Genomic DNA, 15,072 nt, shown 5'->3' with positions numbered 1-15,072 from the left:
GCTAATCGAGACTGTATCAAGGAATTCACTGAGGTCTTTGCTGGTGAACTGGGTTTGTCTAAAAAATTATGTACATTAGATAAAGGTCTAATCTAACGCTGTTCCAAAAACAGCTAAGGTCAGGAATGCACCTCTGTTAGTAAGGGAGAGCATGAAAGTTGAATTAGACAATCTCTTAGCCAAGTGCATCATTCAAGAAGTTGAAGCAATGGAGTGGGTCTCTCCTGTTGTTATGACCCGCAAAACCAATGGGGAGGCCAGGCTCTGTGTTGGCTCGAGGGAGCTCAACAAAGCAGTTATTGTTGATCATTACCCTTTACCCAACATAACTAAAATGCTGTGTTCTCTTGAGGGGGCAAGGCATTTTTCTTCCTTGGACTTGACCTCCGCCTATCACCAGGCCGGGCTTCACTCCTCTTCAGAACATTCAGAACATTCACTCCTCTTCCCAGGACCTTACCTCCTGTGTAACACCCTTGGAACCTTTAGATTTCTAAGAATGCCTTTCGGACTGATTTCTGCAGCCTCAGTTTTCCAGAGGGCGATGGAGGGCATTCTTGGAGGCCTTCAGGGTGCCAAGGTGTACCCAGATGTTGTGGTCATCTTTGAGATGGATCTTAATGAGGAGGATGGGAGGCTGAGGTCAGTATTGAAGAAGTTACACAATGCTGACCTCACCCTTGGTGCTGACAAGTGCAAATTTGATGACAAAGAAATAGAGTACCTAGGGCATTTTGTGTCAGCTGCAGGCATCAAATCCAAAGCATCATTGGTAAACACCCTTTGTAATTTGCGCACCCCTTTAAACAAAGAAGAGTTTGTAAAGTTTCTGGGCATGGCTGAATTTTATCACAAGTTCGTTCCGAACTTTGCAGGGAAAACCTCTTGTTTGAGGTCTCTCCTCCAGAAGGAAAGCACATTTGTTTGCTCTAAGGGCTGTGAGGAAGAGTTTGAGTGCATTTACAAACATCTGAATGAAGCACCTTGTCTAGGAAGTTTTGACCCCACAAAGGAATCTTATCTCATGACTGATGCCAGCTCGAAGGGGTTAGGAGCAGGTCTTTTGTAGAAGGTTGATAGGGAGGATAAAGCCGTTCTTTTCGTCTCTAGGCCCTTGAGGGGCACTGAATGCAACTATTCTGTTGTGGAGAAAGAAGCTCTGTATGTTTTCTGGGCAGTGTGCAAGCTGAGAAAGTTTTTGTGGGGGAAAAGGTTCAGAATTCTTACTGACCACAAACCTCTTAAGGAGGTCTTCTCCAAGAAAGGCATTGTCTTTGTCTCCCATAGGATACGGAAGTGGGTTGTGGCTCTACAAGAATTTGACATCTAATTCTTACCTGGTTCCAATAATATCCTGGCAGACTGTCTGTCAAGACTCGGGGGTGAGGAGTGTGAAAGGACAGATGATGTTGAGTGGTTTAGAGGTGAAGAACTGGAGGAAGAACTTAATGTGTGTGTGATTAGTGAAGGGTTGATTTTTGAGAGTGAGTGGAGGGAACATCACATGAACATCACATTTAGACTTGCAGAAAGTCCTAACCATGGTCACAGGTGGTTGGTGTGAGAATAAAGACTGTGAAGAGGTTTGCAAAGGCTTTTGGCAAGTTAGGGAAGATCTGGCGGTGGGGAAGGGTCTCCTCATGTGTGGTCGTAAGTTGGTTGCACCGCTTGCACTAAGGGATAAGCTAGTAAAGAGTGCTCACGCCTCCCACATGGGCATTTCCAAGACAAAGGAAAGGATCAGGGAAGCATATTGGTGGCCTGCCATGGATGTGCATGTAGAGAGGTTGGTGCGTGAATGCGCTGAATGTGCGTGTTGTGTCAGGATATTGAAGTGCAGGACGCAACCCATGGTTATTAGGGAACAGGCTACTGGTCCGTGGATGGACATTTCTATAGATATTTTGGGACCTGTGAAGTTGAAGACTCGGGATCGCTATTTGATCGTGTGTATTGATATGTTTTCCCGTTGGCCTGATATGAAGGTGGTTAATTCTGTTGAGTCTGGTGTAGTGATTGAGTTTCTAGAAGAGTTATTTCGAACATGAGGGTTTCCCGTTAACACTCTTGTCAGACAATGGCGTTCAGTTCACATCCTCAGTCATGGTAGAGTTTCTGAGTTCCAGGAGGATCAAGCATTTGTCAATGTTCTTAAAGAGACTCTGCAACAAGCTGTTGCCTGTGGTGAAAGTTGGGAGTTGGCCATGAGGAAGAAGATTTATAAGTTTAGGTTCACTTCTCATTCGTCCACTGGTGAAACTCCCTGTCGTTTATTTAAAGGAAGAGTCCCCAACATGGAGGTCACTCCGTTGTGGGTAGCGACCAAATGAACCTCAGTGGATGAAAAGGTGGGTGGTATGGAGGGCTGGAAAGAGAGAAAGAGGTGATGAAAAAAAGAAAGATCTTGTATGATAAAAGGAGGGCTGTGAAGAGAACAGTGGTCGACATTGGAGAGTGGGTTAAGATTAAGTCTCCCAGGAAAGGCGGAGGCAGATCCAAATTCAGTCTTCCGTTTAAGGTTATCAAGGTTTTCAAAAATGAAATAAAGACCTGTGATCATAGAATTTGGAATCTACGTCGAGTGGCAAAGTGCCAGGCTGGTGCTAGTTATGATACTAGCCCTGCAGCTGGTGGGCCGGATTCAGGCTCTGAGGTGGAAGAGCCTGTTGCACGAGAAAGGGGCGCTGGGCCACTTCGCTTGAAATGTATTCCCTGTCGTTTGCACGATTGTGTTTCTTAAAGTGAGCGCTTTCCCGTTTGCCTTGCACCCCAGTTTTCTCCTTGCCTATAAAATTGCTTTGTTGAGTTTTTTAAAGATCGTAACAGCATTCTCTATTATGTTCTTTGTATCCTTTGCATTCAGTGTTAAGTTTCCTTTTATTTTCTTCAAGTTTAGAATGTGTAAGGGGGAGAAGGTGTGACGTCGTGTGTCATAATATTCTGGAATGTGGGGGTGGTTGCTAGGCGGTGGGCTGGAATAGAGACATTTGTCAGTCGGTCTTAGCTTGATGATGGATGGGGTCTCTGTAGCTGTGATACTTAAATAAACCTTTCTTGACCACCCCGTATGATCTACTCTGCTTTATGAAGAAGGTTTGGAAGGAATCAATATTCTCCCAATCACAGGGAATGCTAGTGATGGCCTCAGCTTTCTGGAGGGACACACTTCCACAGACGTCCATGTGAAATCTAGCAGCGCACAACCCACTGAGCTTTCCTGCAGGTGTGGTACTCAATGGCAAAGGTTTATTGTCAGCCTCTCTCTTCTATCTGCAAAGCCTGACTGAGCCTTGCATAAGTCCAGAAAATGACGTAGCGCTGACAGGGAGATTTAGCCAGGAGCACGGTGTCAACTAGTAATTGAATGCAGGACTTACTTGTCTCTTCCTTCAAATAGTAAGCCCTCATGAACTGCCAAGATGAAGCGCCGACTGGAGACCAACCTTTTCTCTTAGAAATTCTCCCAGGAAAGAGAATTCAAAGCTGCTCTGGAATGCTCCTTGTAACCTGCAGGAAATGTCAGGTGGGAAGCGCAACAAGACGCTATTCCCCTGATGAAATTTATGTCACGGCGAGCGGGCAGCACAGAAACGCTGCCTTCTCCTCATGGATGACGGTTGAAGTGTGCGATATCCTAAACACTCCAGAAACTCTTTAAAAACTAGAACTCAGCACTAAGAAGGGAGAACTACAGGCGGCCGCCATCTTGGGAGGGAACATTAACGGAGCCTAAAACCTCTTGCGTACAGTCTTCAATGGGGTAAATCGGCAAGCCGATTCCAAGGAAAATTCTGCGTTTTCTTCCTTCTGCTACCTTAATGGAAGTAACTTAAAGGATAGTATTGTCCAGCCCTGACACCAGGTCGTCCATTGTGCCCTAGTGCCTTTGATGCCGGAGTCGAGCCACACTCCATTTCATGAGGGCAGATATATCAAAGGACGAGCACAGCCCCCAGAGACAAACAGAAAATGGCAAAACCATCACTACAGTAGGTTTACGGTTTGAACCCACTTCGTTCGCTGCTGTCTGTAGCAGGTCTGCATATACAAAGCAACTGCCTGGGAAATCTCCATACGATCAGTTCTATAACATAAGAAAACACCATCTTTGATTTGACTAAACACTGCACCAAGTCCAGTTGAACTGGCACCCACAATGACCACATTGGTTGCCTCTTATGAAAAGGCAAATAAGGGTTTAGCCTCAATTATAGCTTTTTTTAAAGAACAGAACGCAGTGTCATGAACTTCCAACCACTCACATTTGACACCTTTTTTTAACAATAACCTTAAAGGTAAAACAATGTCAGCAAAAGTTTGCACAAATCTTGCATAATACTCACATAAACCTAAAAAGGATTTGAGTTGGTCTTTACATTTAGGAACATGCATATCTCAGATAGAATTAAGCAGATCTTCTTTAGGAGCAATACCATTGCTGGAAATTGTATGTCCTAAGTCCTAAGTACTCAACTTCGTTTGTGAGTAGAGAAGCATGCTGATCATTGGTTTTGGAAAAAATGAGAATGTCGTCTTGGAAAGAGACAACCCCATCGATACTCCCAAAAAGTCAGAACATCGGTTCTTGAAATACCGAAGCGGCAGAAGCTAATCCAAAGGCATCCTGACATATCTAAATGCTCCGTCAGGTGTGATAAATGTGACTAAATGTTTTGATTGGGGAGATAATGTGACCTGATGATGAGCCGATTTAAGGTCTATGGTGGAACAGACATTCGCCCCATCCAATTTGGATTTCAAATCCTGAATTCTAGGCGGGGATGACAATCAACTAGAATTTGTTTGTTAACAGACTTCAAATCGGAGCAGAGACGAAGTTCCCCATTTTTTTTTTTACTAAAACAATGGGAGAAACCCACTCTGATGAGTCCACTGATTCGATAATACCTTCAGCACACATATTATTGAGCATTTGAGCTAACTCCGCATGAACGGACAGAGAAACCTGCCTCAATTTATGTTTCACGGAAACAGCATTTTTTAAAAGTTGAATGTGGTGTGAAGAAGCTTTAACCGGACCTAGTTCCTTACGGAACAGATTTTTATGTTTATCCTGTTATCTTTCTCCAAAACACTTTGGAGAAAATCAGAATCCTCAGCAAAACAAACTTGTACTTTAGAATTAGGATGGAGAACAATGTTGAACTTTCCTTGATGTCTCCAACCTAAGACTTCTAAACCATCAATAGCAACAAATACTTTGCCAAAAATAACTTTATTTCTGAATTTAATCTCAGACACGAAATAACCGCTTAAAGCGATTTCTTTACCACAAAACCCATAAACTTTAATGTCAGAGGGTTCCAAAACCTTATTATGCCAATTTTCCTTGTAAAATAAATCTGAAATGATGGTGTATGGAGAACCTGAGTCTGCCATGACTTGTAAGGTTCTACCATCGATGGTAACTTCACACATAGGTGCAAAATATGGTTCTAGATCAACACCATTCAAGGAAACACCAGAAACCAATTGACCTGCTTCGGATTGACGCAGAGGAGATGTTGCCACATCCAATTGAGAAGTGGTTGCACCAGAATCAGAAAATAAACCAACATTTGTAACTTGAGCACGCTCAGTTGAAACTACATCTTGAGAACTAATCATGCAAACATCCTTAGGACAGTCTCTAATGTACACATAACATCTTGTACGCACTGCTCCTCGTTGACATTTTCATGGACAACAGAAACTCTTTTACTTTTGCTTAAGCATACATTACCGAAAGGACCCATTTCCCCACGTGAATAACATTCTCTATTTTTTGCTGGACAAAACATGTTTTGTTTACCCCATGTGCTTGCCTCCTGTTGTGGTATGGCCCATGCCAGAAACTGCTCTTCCCGAAGTGGATCCCTTGTCTGGGGCCCTCCAAAATACATTCTGAAGTCCCCTGTTACAATGCGGTTAGGTGTCACCTCCTCTGACAGTGTTTGTGTCACTTCTGCAGTCAGTGGTTTCATCCCAGCTTTTTTCTCACGAGGGTGTAAGTATACATTTAGCAGTATTAGCTTTTGTTTTTGTTCTTTTCCCCCTAGATCCAGCTCTGTTGTTTTTATACTATTGTTACCTGACTGTTTAGTGTCTTTGTTCTTTATTTCATTGATTCGCTTTATTGAAGTGTATATTGTTTGGCCTCCTTTTAAATGGCCATATTTGGCCTTTCTTATTGCTGGTCGATGAAAGGCTTTAAAGCCCTGTATTTGAGATGGTTGATCTGACCAGATCTCTTGAAGGGCAATTATATCGAATTTTTGGAGGTAAAGTAGTAGCGAAGTTTCATCGGCTTTGTTCCCTAGGCCATTTACGTTCCAAGAACATATTTTTAATTCATGTTTTGTTGCAGTATTTCGTTGCTTATTTTGTCTTGTCTTCAAGGCCCTTGTATTAATGGTCCTTGCTATCCAATTCCAGTCATTTTGTCCAGGTGATCCTTGAGCTTGCCTTGGGCTCCATGAGTTGGTGTCCATCTTTGAGACTGATGAACTTCGGGCCCCCTTCAGGACACTTTCCGTTTTCACTGTTTTTTGTTTGTTTGGGAAGCTGCAATCATCTCTCTCTTTCTGAGCCTGACATAGTGGTTCTGGATACCCCGTTTTTTCCTGTATTTTTAGGCGTATCCCCCATGCTTAGAAGCGCGTTTCCATCTTCATGATTCTCTCGGCTGTTTCCTGCGTGGCCCATGTTGTTTTAGTGACCTCTTGATCTGACAGGTAGTAATAGTGTGCAAGCTCCACAGATTCCAGGTCAATTGTACTTATATCCATCAGGTTGCTGATGGTAGACAGTAAGCGTAAAATGTTGCCTCGGTTGAGGATATCCCCTCTGCCGCTTGACTTGTACTCTGGGATGAGTAAGATTATGCCGCTTTCGGCACCCTCCTGGCTGTGGTCCCGTTGTTTAAGTTCTTCTGTGACTGGTTTCACCTGTGTCCAGTCGTCTCTCTTTCCGAGTAGTGGCTCTTCTGCCCGCGCATCTGTTAACTCCGTGTCTTCTACCGATGTTGGGTCCTGTGTCAGGGGGGCTCCCTTGCTGCCAACTTACGATGGGTTTTTGAGGGATTATTTTATTTTATTTTATTTATTTTAGTATTTTATAGAGCGCGAACATGACCCATGAGGGTATCAGAGCGCTTTACATGGTTAACAGGAAAAAAAAAACATCATAGAGAAACAGTGCAAACAGTAAGGTATCACAAGCAGAGAAATATAACATATAGGGGGGGGATGAGGGAGCATGGGGGCAAAGGGAGCACACATGAGAGCTAAAATTCAAACTAGGGTTGGCAGAGACCGTGGACCCCTTGGGTCTCGGTGGAGTCCGGTTATAGGGTTGCGGAAGACGCAATAGTCATGGAATCAAGCAGCAAGTCATATCTGCTGAGAGGAGGACTTAGTACAGGAATTTACCCATGAGGAAGGTTTTGGCTTCCTTCTTGAAGCGAGCAAGAGTGGGGATTCTTCTGATAACGGGCGGGAAGGAGTTCCAAATTCTTGGTGCTGCCCCGGTGAATGCCCTATTGTAGGTTCTTTTTTTACGAAAGTGGGCGGGTCGGAGCAGGAGACTGTTAGTGGATCGAGATTTCCTGTTTCCTCCCGATAGCACAAGCTTCTGTGAAAGGTATGCAGGGGAGTTTGCGTATAAGGCCTTGTGTGTAATGCACGCCAGTTTCAACTGTATTCTGGCCTCTAGAGGGAGCCAGTTTAGGGCTTTCAGATGTGGAGAGATGTGGTCGAATTTCCTGGTGCCGGTGAGTAGTCTGGCTGCCGCGTTGAGACAGGCTTTTAGAGGTGCCAAGGAGCGCTTGGGTAGGCCTGTGAGGGTGGAGCATCCAAATTCCAGTCTGGATATGACTAGAGCTTGGACTGCCATTTTCAAATCTGGAGCATCGATGAAGGGTTTTAATTTCCAGAGGTAGCTCAGGTGGAATCTGGCTGCCTTGGCCATTGAATTAATGTGGTCACGCATGTTCAGGTTGCAGTCAAGAAATATGCCCAGTGATTTGGCGGAGTCCACGATGGTCGGGGGACAATTTAGGGCTGTGATGGCCTTGAACCACACCTGTAGCTCCGGGTTGGCTTTGGATGGGGAAATCAGGAGAAATTCAGTTTTCTTGGCATTGAGTTTTAGTTGGTTAGTGGCAAGCCACTGAACGGTTAGTTTCAGGGTTTCGTTCAGGGCGAGGACCTCCTTGAGTGAGGAGATATTGATGTAAATTTGGGTGTCATCCGCGTACATGTGGTAGGAGATATCACTATTGTCTGCCCTCTTTGTCCAGTTGGTGGGCTTGTTTTTTCGGTGAATGGTTTCTGTTTGGCGCTTGCAATTTGTGCCTTTACCTGTATAGTTGAAATTCTGAATTTGTGCAGTTTGTACAGTCTCCTTGGCCGGTGATGTTGTTCTGGCCGCAGTTGACCTATTTATATCTGCTTCATCTTCTTCTTCTGGGATTGAGTTTACCACTTCAAAGAATGCTTTTATATTGCTGGTCTTTTTTCTCCCCTTCCTTTTTTGTTCTCGCCCTCCTTTATTTTGTTCCCTGGGCCATGCAGATTTTGATGTATGATGATTTCTGAAACCTTCCCCTGCTGCCCCTGCTTATGGCTGGGCTGTGTGTTCGATTGCTCAGACCATTCCTTTCTGCAGGCAGCTTTGAGGCTTTCCCTGTAACTGCGGCGTAAGTTTCAGCTTTAATTTCTCCAATGTGTTTGGGCTGTTTGGCTCACCTTCTTTGGGGGTTGGGGCCATATGCCCATTCTTGGTTTTGGGATTTGATATATTGGGTAAATTCTGTGTCTGTTTTTTTTGCTGCCCGATACCTCCTGGTTGTTGGAGTGGACTTGTGTCCTTTTCGTCTATGTCTCTTTTGTAGCTGCTAAGGGGCATCATGTGCAAAGCTCAGCAGATTTAAGCTCCCAAGCTGTTCTCTTGACTGGCCGAAATGTGGATTTGTTGTAACATTCGCAATGCCTGAGTGTTAGAAATGAGGGGGTTCTGGTTGGCGCAGGTAGGTACCAGCGACAAGCAGGGACCCTTTACTTCCAGTCAGGGCGAAGGATGACTCCTCAGAATAACCCCTGCTCACCCTCTAGGTGCGTGGCGCGAGCAGTCCAGGCTAAACTTCAGGCGTACACGGTTAAGCAATTGTAATTAGACATACAGTAAACCCCTTGCATGCACCACAAACGGACACCAATCAGGTTGTATACGAAAATAAGATTTTTATATAGCTTCAGCAGAGTTAGTACACGGCCCAGTAATGGTGAAACGGTGGGGCCACAATTTCTATAAATACGGAACAAGTTCTCCTTATGCGAAAAGTTCTTATGCGGGTACAAAGGTAACTGCGGAAGCACGCGGCAGGCGACAGGGAAAACAGAACGGTGAGGACCCTGGATCCGATGCGAGCTCGCGGTCGAGTTCGTAAGTACAGTACCTTGTTTCTTTACGTGAAGGCGGATGCGGGATTTCAGCGGCTCTTTGTCAGAAGGGCGAGGCGGCGTCCGGGGCTCCCACACTTCACGGGGGGGTCTGGTCCTTCAGGCTCACGGCAAGAGTGGGGTGTTGCAGGTGGCAAGTGAACAAAGCGGGGCAGCCAGGCACGCAGTCTACATCCGGGCCGTCTGAGGCTTGGAGATGCTCACAACGCCGATTCCGGCGGGAGGGGTGAAGGTGCGCAGCGGGCCTCTGGCGAGCAAAGTGACGGGGGCAGCCCAGCACAGTGTAGGGAGAGCGGCTCAGATTTAGCGAGGCTCTTCCCAAGGCGGGGGGAGCTAAGTTGTCCAGTCACGGCTCAAGGAGGGGCTGGGGGGCACGAGAGTCACGACTCCGGCGAGGGAAGGAACACCACAGTCCAGCGGCGGCGAGTGAAGGTCAGGTTGAGCCCAATGGTCCTGGGGCTCAGTTCAGGGGGCAAGCTCACTTCCAAGCCCTTGGAGATCGTTTTGAAAAGCACAAGTTTCTTGAATCAAAATAAAGCAAAGTCTTCAGCAAAATGTTCCTCTTCTCTCCTTTGGCAGCAAGGTCACCACTGCAGGCCAGTCCCCCAGGATAGGGACAGTCTTCCTCCTTACAGCTTTCCCGGTGCCTCCTCCTCAGGCAGAGATTCTTCTTGGTCAAAAGCGGATCTAGTTTCTTAGGAGCAGGGCTCCTACATTTATACCACATTTCTTTTGTTCTCCCAGGCCAGGGGGGCCCTTGCCTAGTCCAGTCCGGTTTCTGAGCACTTTGTTTACGCGATGCAGGCTTCTTCTTTCAGAGTGCAGGGCAGAGTCCTTAGACGCTCCACAGGGGGCGAAGCCGGCATTGAGGTGGCAGAGCACTGTCCTATTCAGAGCCTAGGAGCACTCCTCCCACCCATCTACCTGTTGATCGTCCTATTCACCACCAGGCTACCTAGCCCTGCCCATCTGGGTTTCCCCAGCCCTGTCACTCACACAAGCCAGACAGCAGATACACATCACGCAGAGGCGGGCTGAAATGTTTAGGCAAGCAAAGGCCAGCTTTCTAAAAGTGGCATTTGCAAACGCAGAATATTAAAATAAACCTTACTAAAAGATGTACCTTATTATTCTGAGTTTCTACCATGTTCCCTGGGCCTGTTAGGATCATAGGATGTAACAATCTTAACCGCCCATACTGGCCTATGAGAACAGGGTAGCCTTTCAATAGTGAGCAACAAAGATGGCGGTAATTCACTATTAGGACATGCCACGCATATCAGGGCTTGTCCTACCTTATGCTTACAATGCACCCTGCCCGTGGGCCTACCAGAGGGGTGACTAATATGTAGTTAAGGGAAGGTTTAGGGACTGGCAAGTGGGTGCACTTGCCCAGTCAGCATGTCAGTACAAGACCGCACGCAGGTTCTGCAATGGCAGACCTTAGATATATTTTACCAGGCCGCGTCTGTGGGTGGGACAACCAGTGCTGCAAGCCCACCAGCGCCATTTGTATTTACAAGCCCTGGGCACTCCTGGTGCACTTTACTGGGGTCTGACAGTAAACCAAATAAGCCAATTATGGAATCCAACCAACATCGCAATTTACAATGGGGAGAGCATATGCACTTTAGCACTGATAAGCAGTGGTAAAGTGCCCAGAGTCATAAAACAGCCAACAACAGGTCAGAAAAAATGCAGGAGGAAGGCAAAAAGTTTAGGGATGACCCTGCAAAAAGGGCCAAGTCCAACACTCAGTTTGCTTCGTCTTTTGCGTTGTCAGTTGTCTTTTTTTAAGTCAGACAGGATACCCCCCAGTAATGATGGGATTGTTGTGAGTTTGTCCACAATTGTGTAGCATGCACAGCTCGGCTGCGTTATTTTTGTTTCTGCTTGCACCCTCTTGATCATGTCGTTCATGTCTGCCAGCTTATTGTCGATATTGGCTACATGTATGGCTAGAAAGTTTAGGATGGATAGTTGCATATCCATTTTGTCCGAGGTGTACTGCATGGCCTTTATTGATCGCTGTAACGTGTTTAGCAAGGATGACCATAGTATTTCCGGTCTCTTTGGAAGCTCTTCTGTGATATTATATCGGGTTCTCGTTTACTGTCGTCCTCCTGCGGGATGACTGGGGAGTATGATGCTACTAGCCTCTCCCACTCCTCCGTTGTAAGCTGAGGGGTATTGTCTTGTTTAGAAGTGTCCGTTTGGTCGTGCTCTATCTCTGTTTCTTCTATCTCTTCTATCGCTTCTGTTTCTTCTGTCTCCTCTCTTTTCACCATTTGCTATCTTCGGCTCAAGCGGGTAGCCCCTATCGTTAGTGGTGCTATTATTAACGTTATATTTTCCCTGCAGCGGCCGATGCCAGTGACAGTCATTTCTGCTTGGATGCAGCTTTCCTTGGGTGTGTGTGTTCTCAGTTTGCCAAAGAGGTACTTTGGTATCTCTTGATATCGAATCCCTTTATAACAACATCCCCCAATTGGAGGCGCTCACAGCTGTAGAGCTTTTCATTCTGACCAACTCCTTTGACTGTGATGTGCCCTTCACCGTTGATCTTTTAACCATAGTCCTTGATGAATATACCTTTGAATTTAATGGAGATTTATTTAAACAGATCAAAGGAGTCAGTATGGGGGCATCATGTGCCCCACCGTAGCCAATATTTACATCTCTATATATACAATGAGGTTGCCCCCGTTTATGAGTCGATATGTCAGCGGTCACGCTATATCGATGACATTCTGTTCATTTGGAAAGATGACCCTGAAAACTGAAGGAATTCCTTGAATAATTAATCTGTGCGACACCAATCTGCATTTCACAGCGAATGTTGGTGACCGCAGAATAGAATTCCTAGATATTGAATTAAAAGATGTAGATTCTACCCTGGAAGTAGATCTCTACACAAAACCGACAGCAAGAAACACATTATTTCACTTTTCAAGTTATCATCCAAAGTGTCAGAGAGGGAGTATCCCCATGGGACAGTTCTTACGCCTTCGGCGTAATTGTAGTAATGTTAAAGATTTTGATCTACGAGCATCAGTCATGAAACAAAAGTTCTTAAATCGAGGCTATCCCAGAAGACTTATAGGAGAAGCATATAAGAAAGCCCGTTTTTATGATCGTGACCATTTGCTACAAAACATTACCAAAAAGGAACCACCGAGACTGGTTTGTGTCACTCGACACTCCACATTCAATGAAAAAATCAGGCAAACCATTAATGCTCAGTGGCATATACTTAATGCGAATGCTGAACCTGCTGCTGTACTCCCTCGCCCCATGTATGCCCACAAACGAAACAAAACCTGAAAGACCTCAAGGTTCACTCTAGAATCAAAACTCAACCCGCGTTTATACAGGTGGTAAGTTTCCCATCACAGGTAACCCTAAATGTGCCCAGTGTACGGCCTGCGAAGGAGCGATCATAACTGATAGATATAATTACCATCAAAAAGAAATTGAATTCAAATCTTTCACTAATTGCAAGACAGACAGTGTAGTGTATTTGTTACTTCGTCCCTGTAACAAGGGGTATGTGCGGGAAAGTGCACGTCAGTTTTCTAAGCGACAAACTGAACATCGGTCAGCTATCAAAACAAATAAACTTATGGCGCCTCGAGTTGAGCATTACAAGGATTTGCACCATAAAGAAAATGAGATTCGCTGGTTAATTTTGGAGAAAATTGAGCGCAATAATGAACACGATTCTGAATCAGAAAGGAAACGCAGAGAGGTCTATTGGATTTGTACTGTTGACACTCGTTAGTGGGCTAAACTCTGAAATTCCGTGGGACCCGGCTATTCGCTATAACAACTAACTCAGACCATCGATATTTGTCCAGTTACTTGGTTCCTCATCTGTTAGCCCTTGCCTCATATAAGTCATGCGTCTCTTTTTGGCCTCTATCTAACCATCACACTATAAATGTAATCGCCCAAGGTTAATGCCTGTCTCGTGATGGCCTCCTGATCATGACCTTACCTTGATGTGCTTTACCCGGGTCACTGTAATCACTTTAATTATAGAAAGAAACAATTAATCATTTTTTAAAGCATACGCCCACGTACCCGCTATGATCATAGTAGTTTTCCTTCACTCATGAAGGCACTGCCTTTACAACGAGCTCACATAGCCCTTGTTTCATCTTTTCATCAGAAATATTAGTAGTTGTATTGCTCCCTATAAGTACTTCTATCCATCATGTCTATTGGATGCATAGGTATAGCAGTCAGGGGGTTGACAATCGATAAAACTTGATTTATCGTGCATTATAATTCATGATGGCGGTGCTGTCTAACATTTCAACTCATAACCATAGTTAGTCTCCAAATAGGGTGTCAGTTTTCATTTTTTATTGAGATTAGTTAGGTTTCTTTTATATATGTTACATCACATGGCCGCCGATTAGAGGTTAGGTCCTAGGCTCCATTTGCTAATGTCAGTATCGGCCCCAGTCCCGTGACATTCATGGGATCCTTCAGTTTTGTGTTTAAATGCCGAAGGCGCGGTTCACATTCTTGTGATCGGACGCTGCTCATCCGGTAATAGACTGAGCTGCCTGCTCTCTGCTACGAGCTCAACGGCAAGTGGGGCGTCTCTTGAAGACATCGGCTCCTCTCCGGCAAGTGGGGCGTCTCTTTAAGACATCGGCTCCTCACCGGCAAGTGGGGTGTCTCTTATAGACATCGACTCCTCACCGGCAAGTGGGGCATCTCTTAAAGACATTGGCTCCTCACCGGCAAGTAGGGCGTCTCTTAAAGACATCGGCTCCTCACCGGCAAGTGGGGCGTCTCTTAAACACATCGACTCCTCACCGGCAAGTGGGGCGTCTATTAAAGACATCGGCTCTTCATCGGCAAGTGGGGCGTCTCTTAAGCACATCGACTCCTCACCGGCAAGTGGGGTGTCTCTTGAAGACATCGGCTCCTCACCCGCAAGTGGGGCGTTTCTTGAAGACATCGGCTCCTCACCGGCAAGTGGGGCGCCACTTAAAGACATCGGCTCCTCACCGGCAAGTGGGGCGTCTCTTAAAGACATCGTCTCCTCACCGGCAAGTGGGGTGTCTCTTAAAGACATCGGCTCCTCACCGGCAAGTGGGGCGTTTCTTAAAGACATCGACTCCTCACCGGCAAGTGGGGCGTCTCTTAAACACATCGGCTCCTCACCGGCAAGTGGGGCATTTCTTAAAGACATAGGCTCCTCACCGGCAAGTGGGGCGTCTCTTGAAGACATCGGCTCCTCACCGGCAAGTGGGGCGTCTCTAAAACACATCGACTCCTCACCGGCAAGTGGGGCGTATCTTGATGACATCGGCTCCTCACTGGCAAGTGGGGCGTCTCTTGAAGACATCGGCTCCTCACCGGCAAGCGTGGCGTCTCTTAAAGACATCGGCTCCTCACCGGCAAGTGGGGTGTCTCTTAAAGACATCGACTCCTCACCAGCAAGTGGGGCGTCTCTTAAATACACCGGCTCCTCACCGGCAAGTGGGGCGTCTCTTAAACACATCGACTCCTCACCGGCAAGTAGGGCATCTCTTGAAGACATCGTCTCCTCTCTGGCAAGTGGGGCGTGTCTTGAAGACATCGGCTCCTCACC

General features: G+C 46.0%; 1 protein-coding gene across 1 annotated transcript in view; it reads left to right on the top strand.

Annotated features, from left to right (window-relative positions):
- Positions 1-15,072, top strand: part of LOC146839210 (uncharacterized) — a 261,732-nt gene that overhangs the window by 162,754 nt on the left and 83,906 nt on the right. Inside the window, exon 7 of the mRNA XM_085600018.1 lies at positions 114-772. Within this exon, the coding sequence (XP_085456144.1) occupies positions 114-772 (659 nt within the window). The remainder of the gene's footprint in view (positions 1-113; positions 773-15,072) is intronic.

Source organism: Triturus cristatus, chromosome 4_2 (genome assembly GCF_964204655.1).
Source record: "Triturus cristatus chromosome 4_2, aTriCri1.1, whole genome shotgun sequence".
In the NCBI taxonomy this organism is placed as follows: Eukaryota; Metazoa; Chordata; class Amphibia; order Caudata; family Salamandridae; genus Triturus; species Triturus cristatus.
Note: the sequence above shows the minus strand (reverse complement) of the source record. Positions and strands in the feature narration are given on the sequence as shown.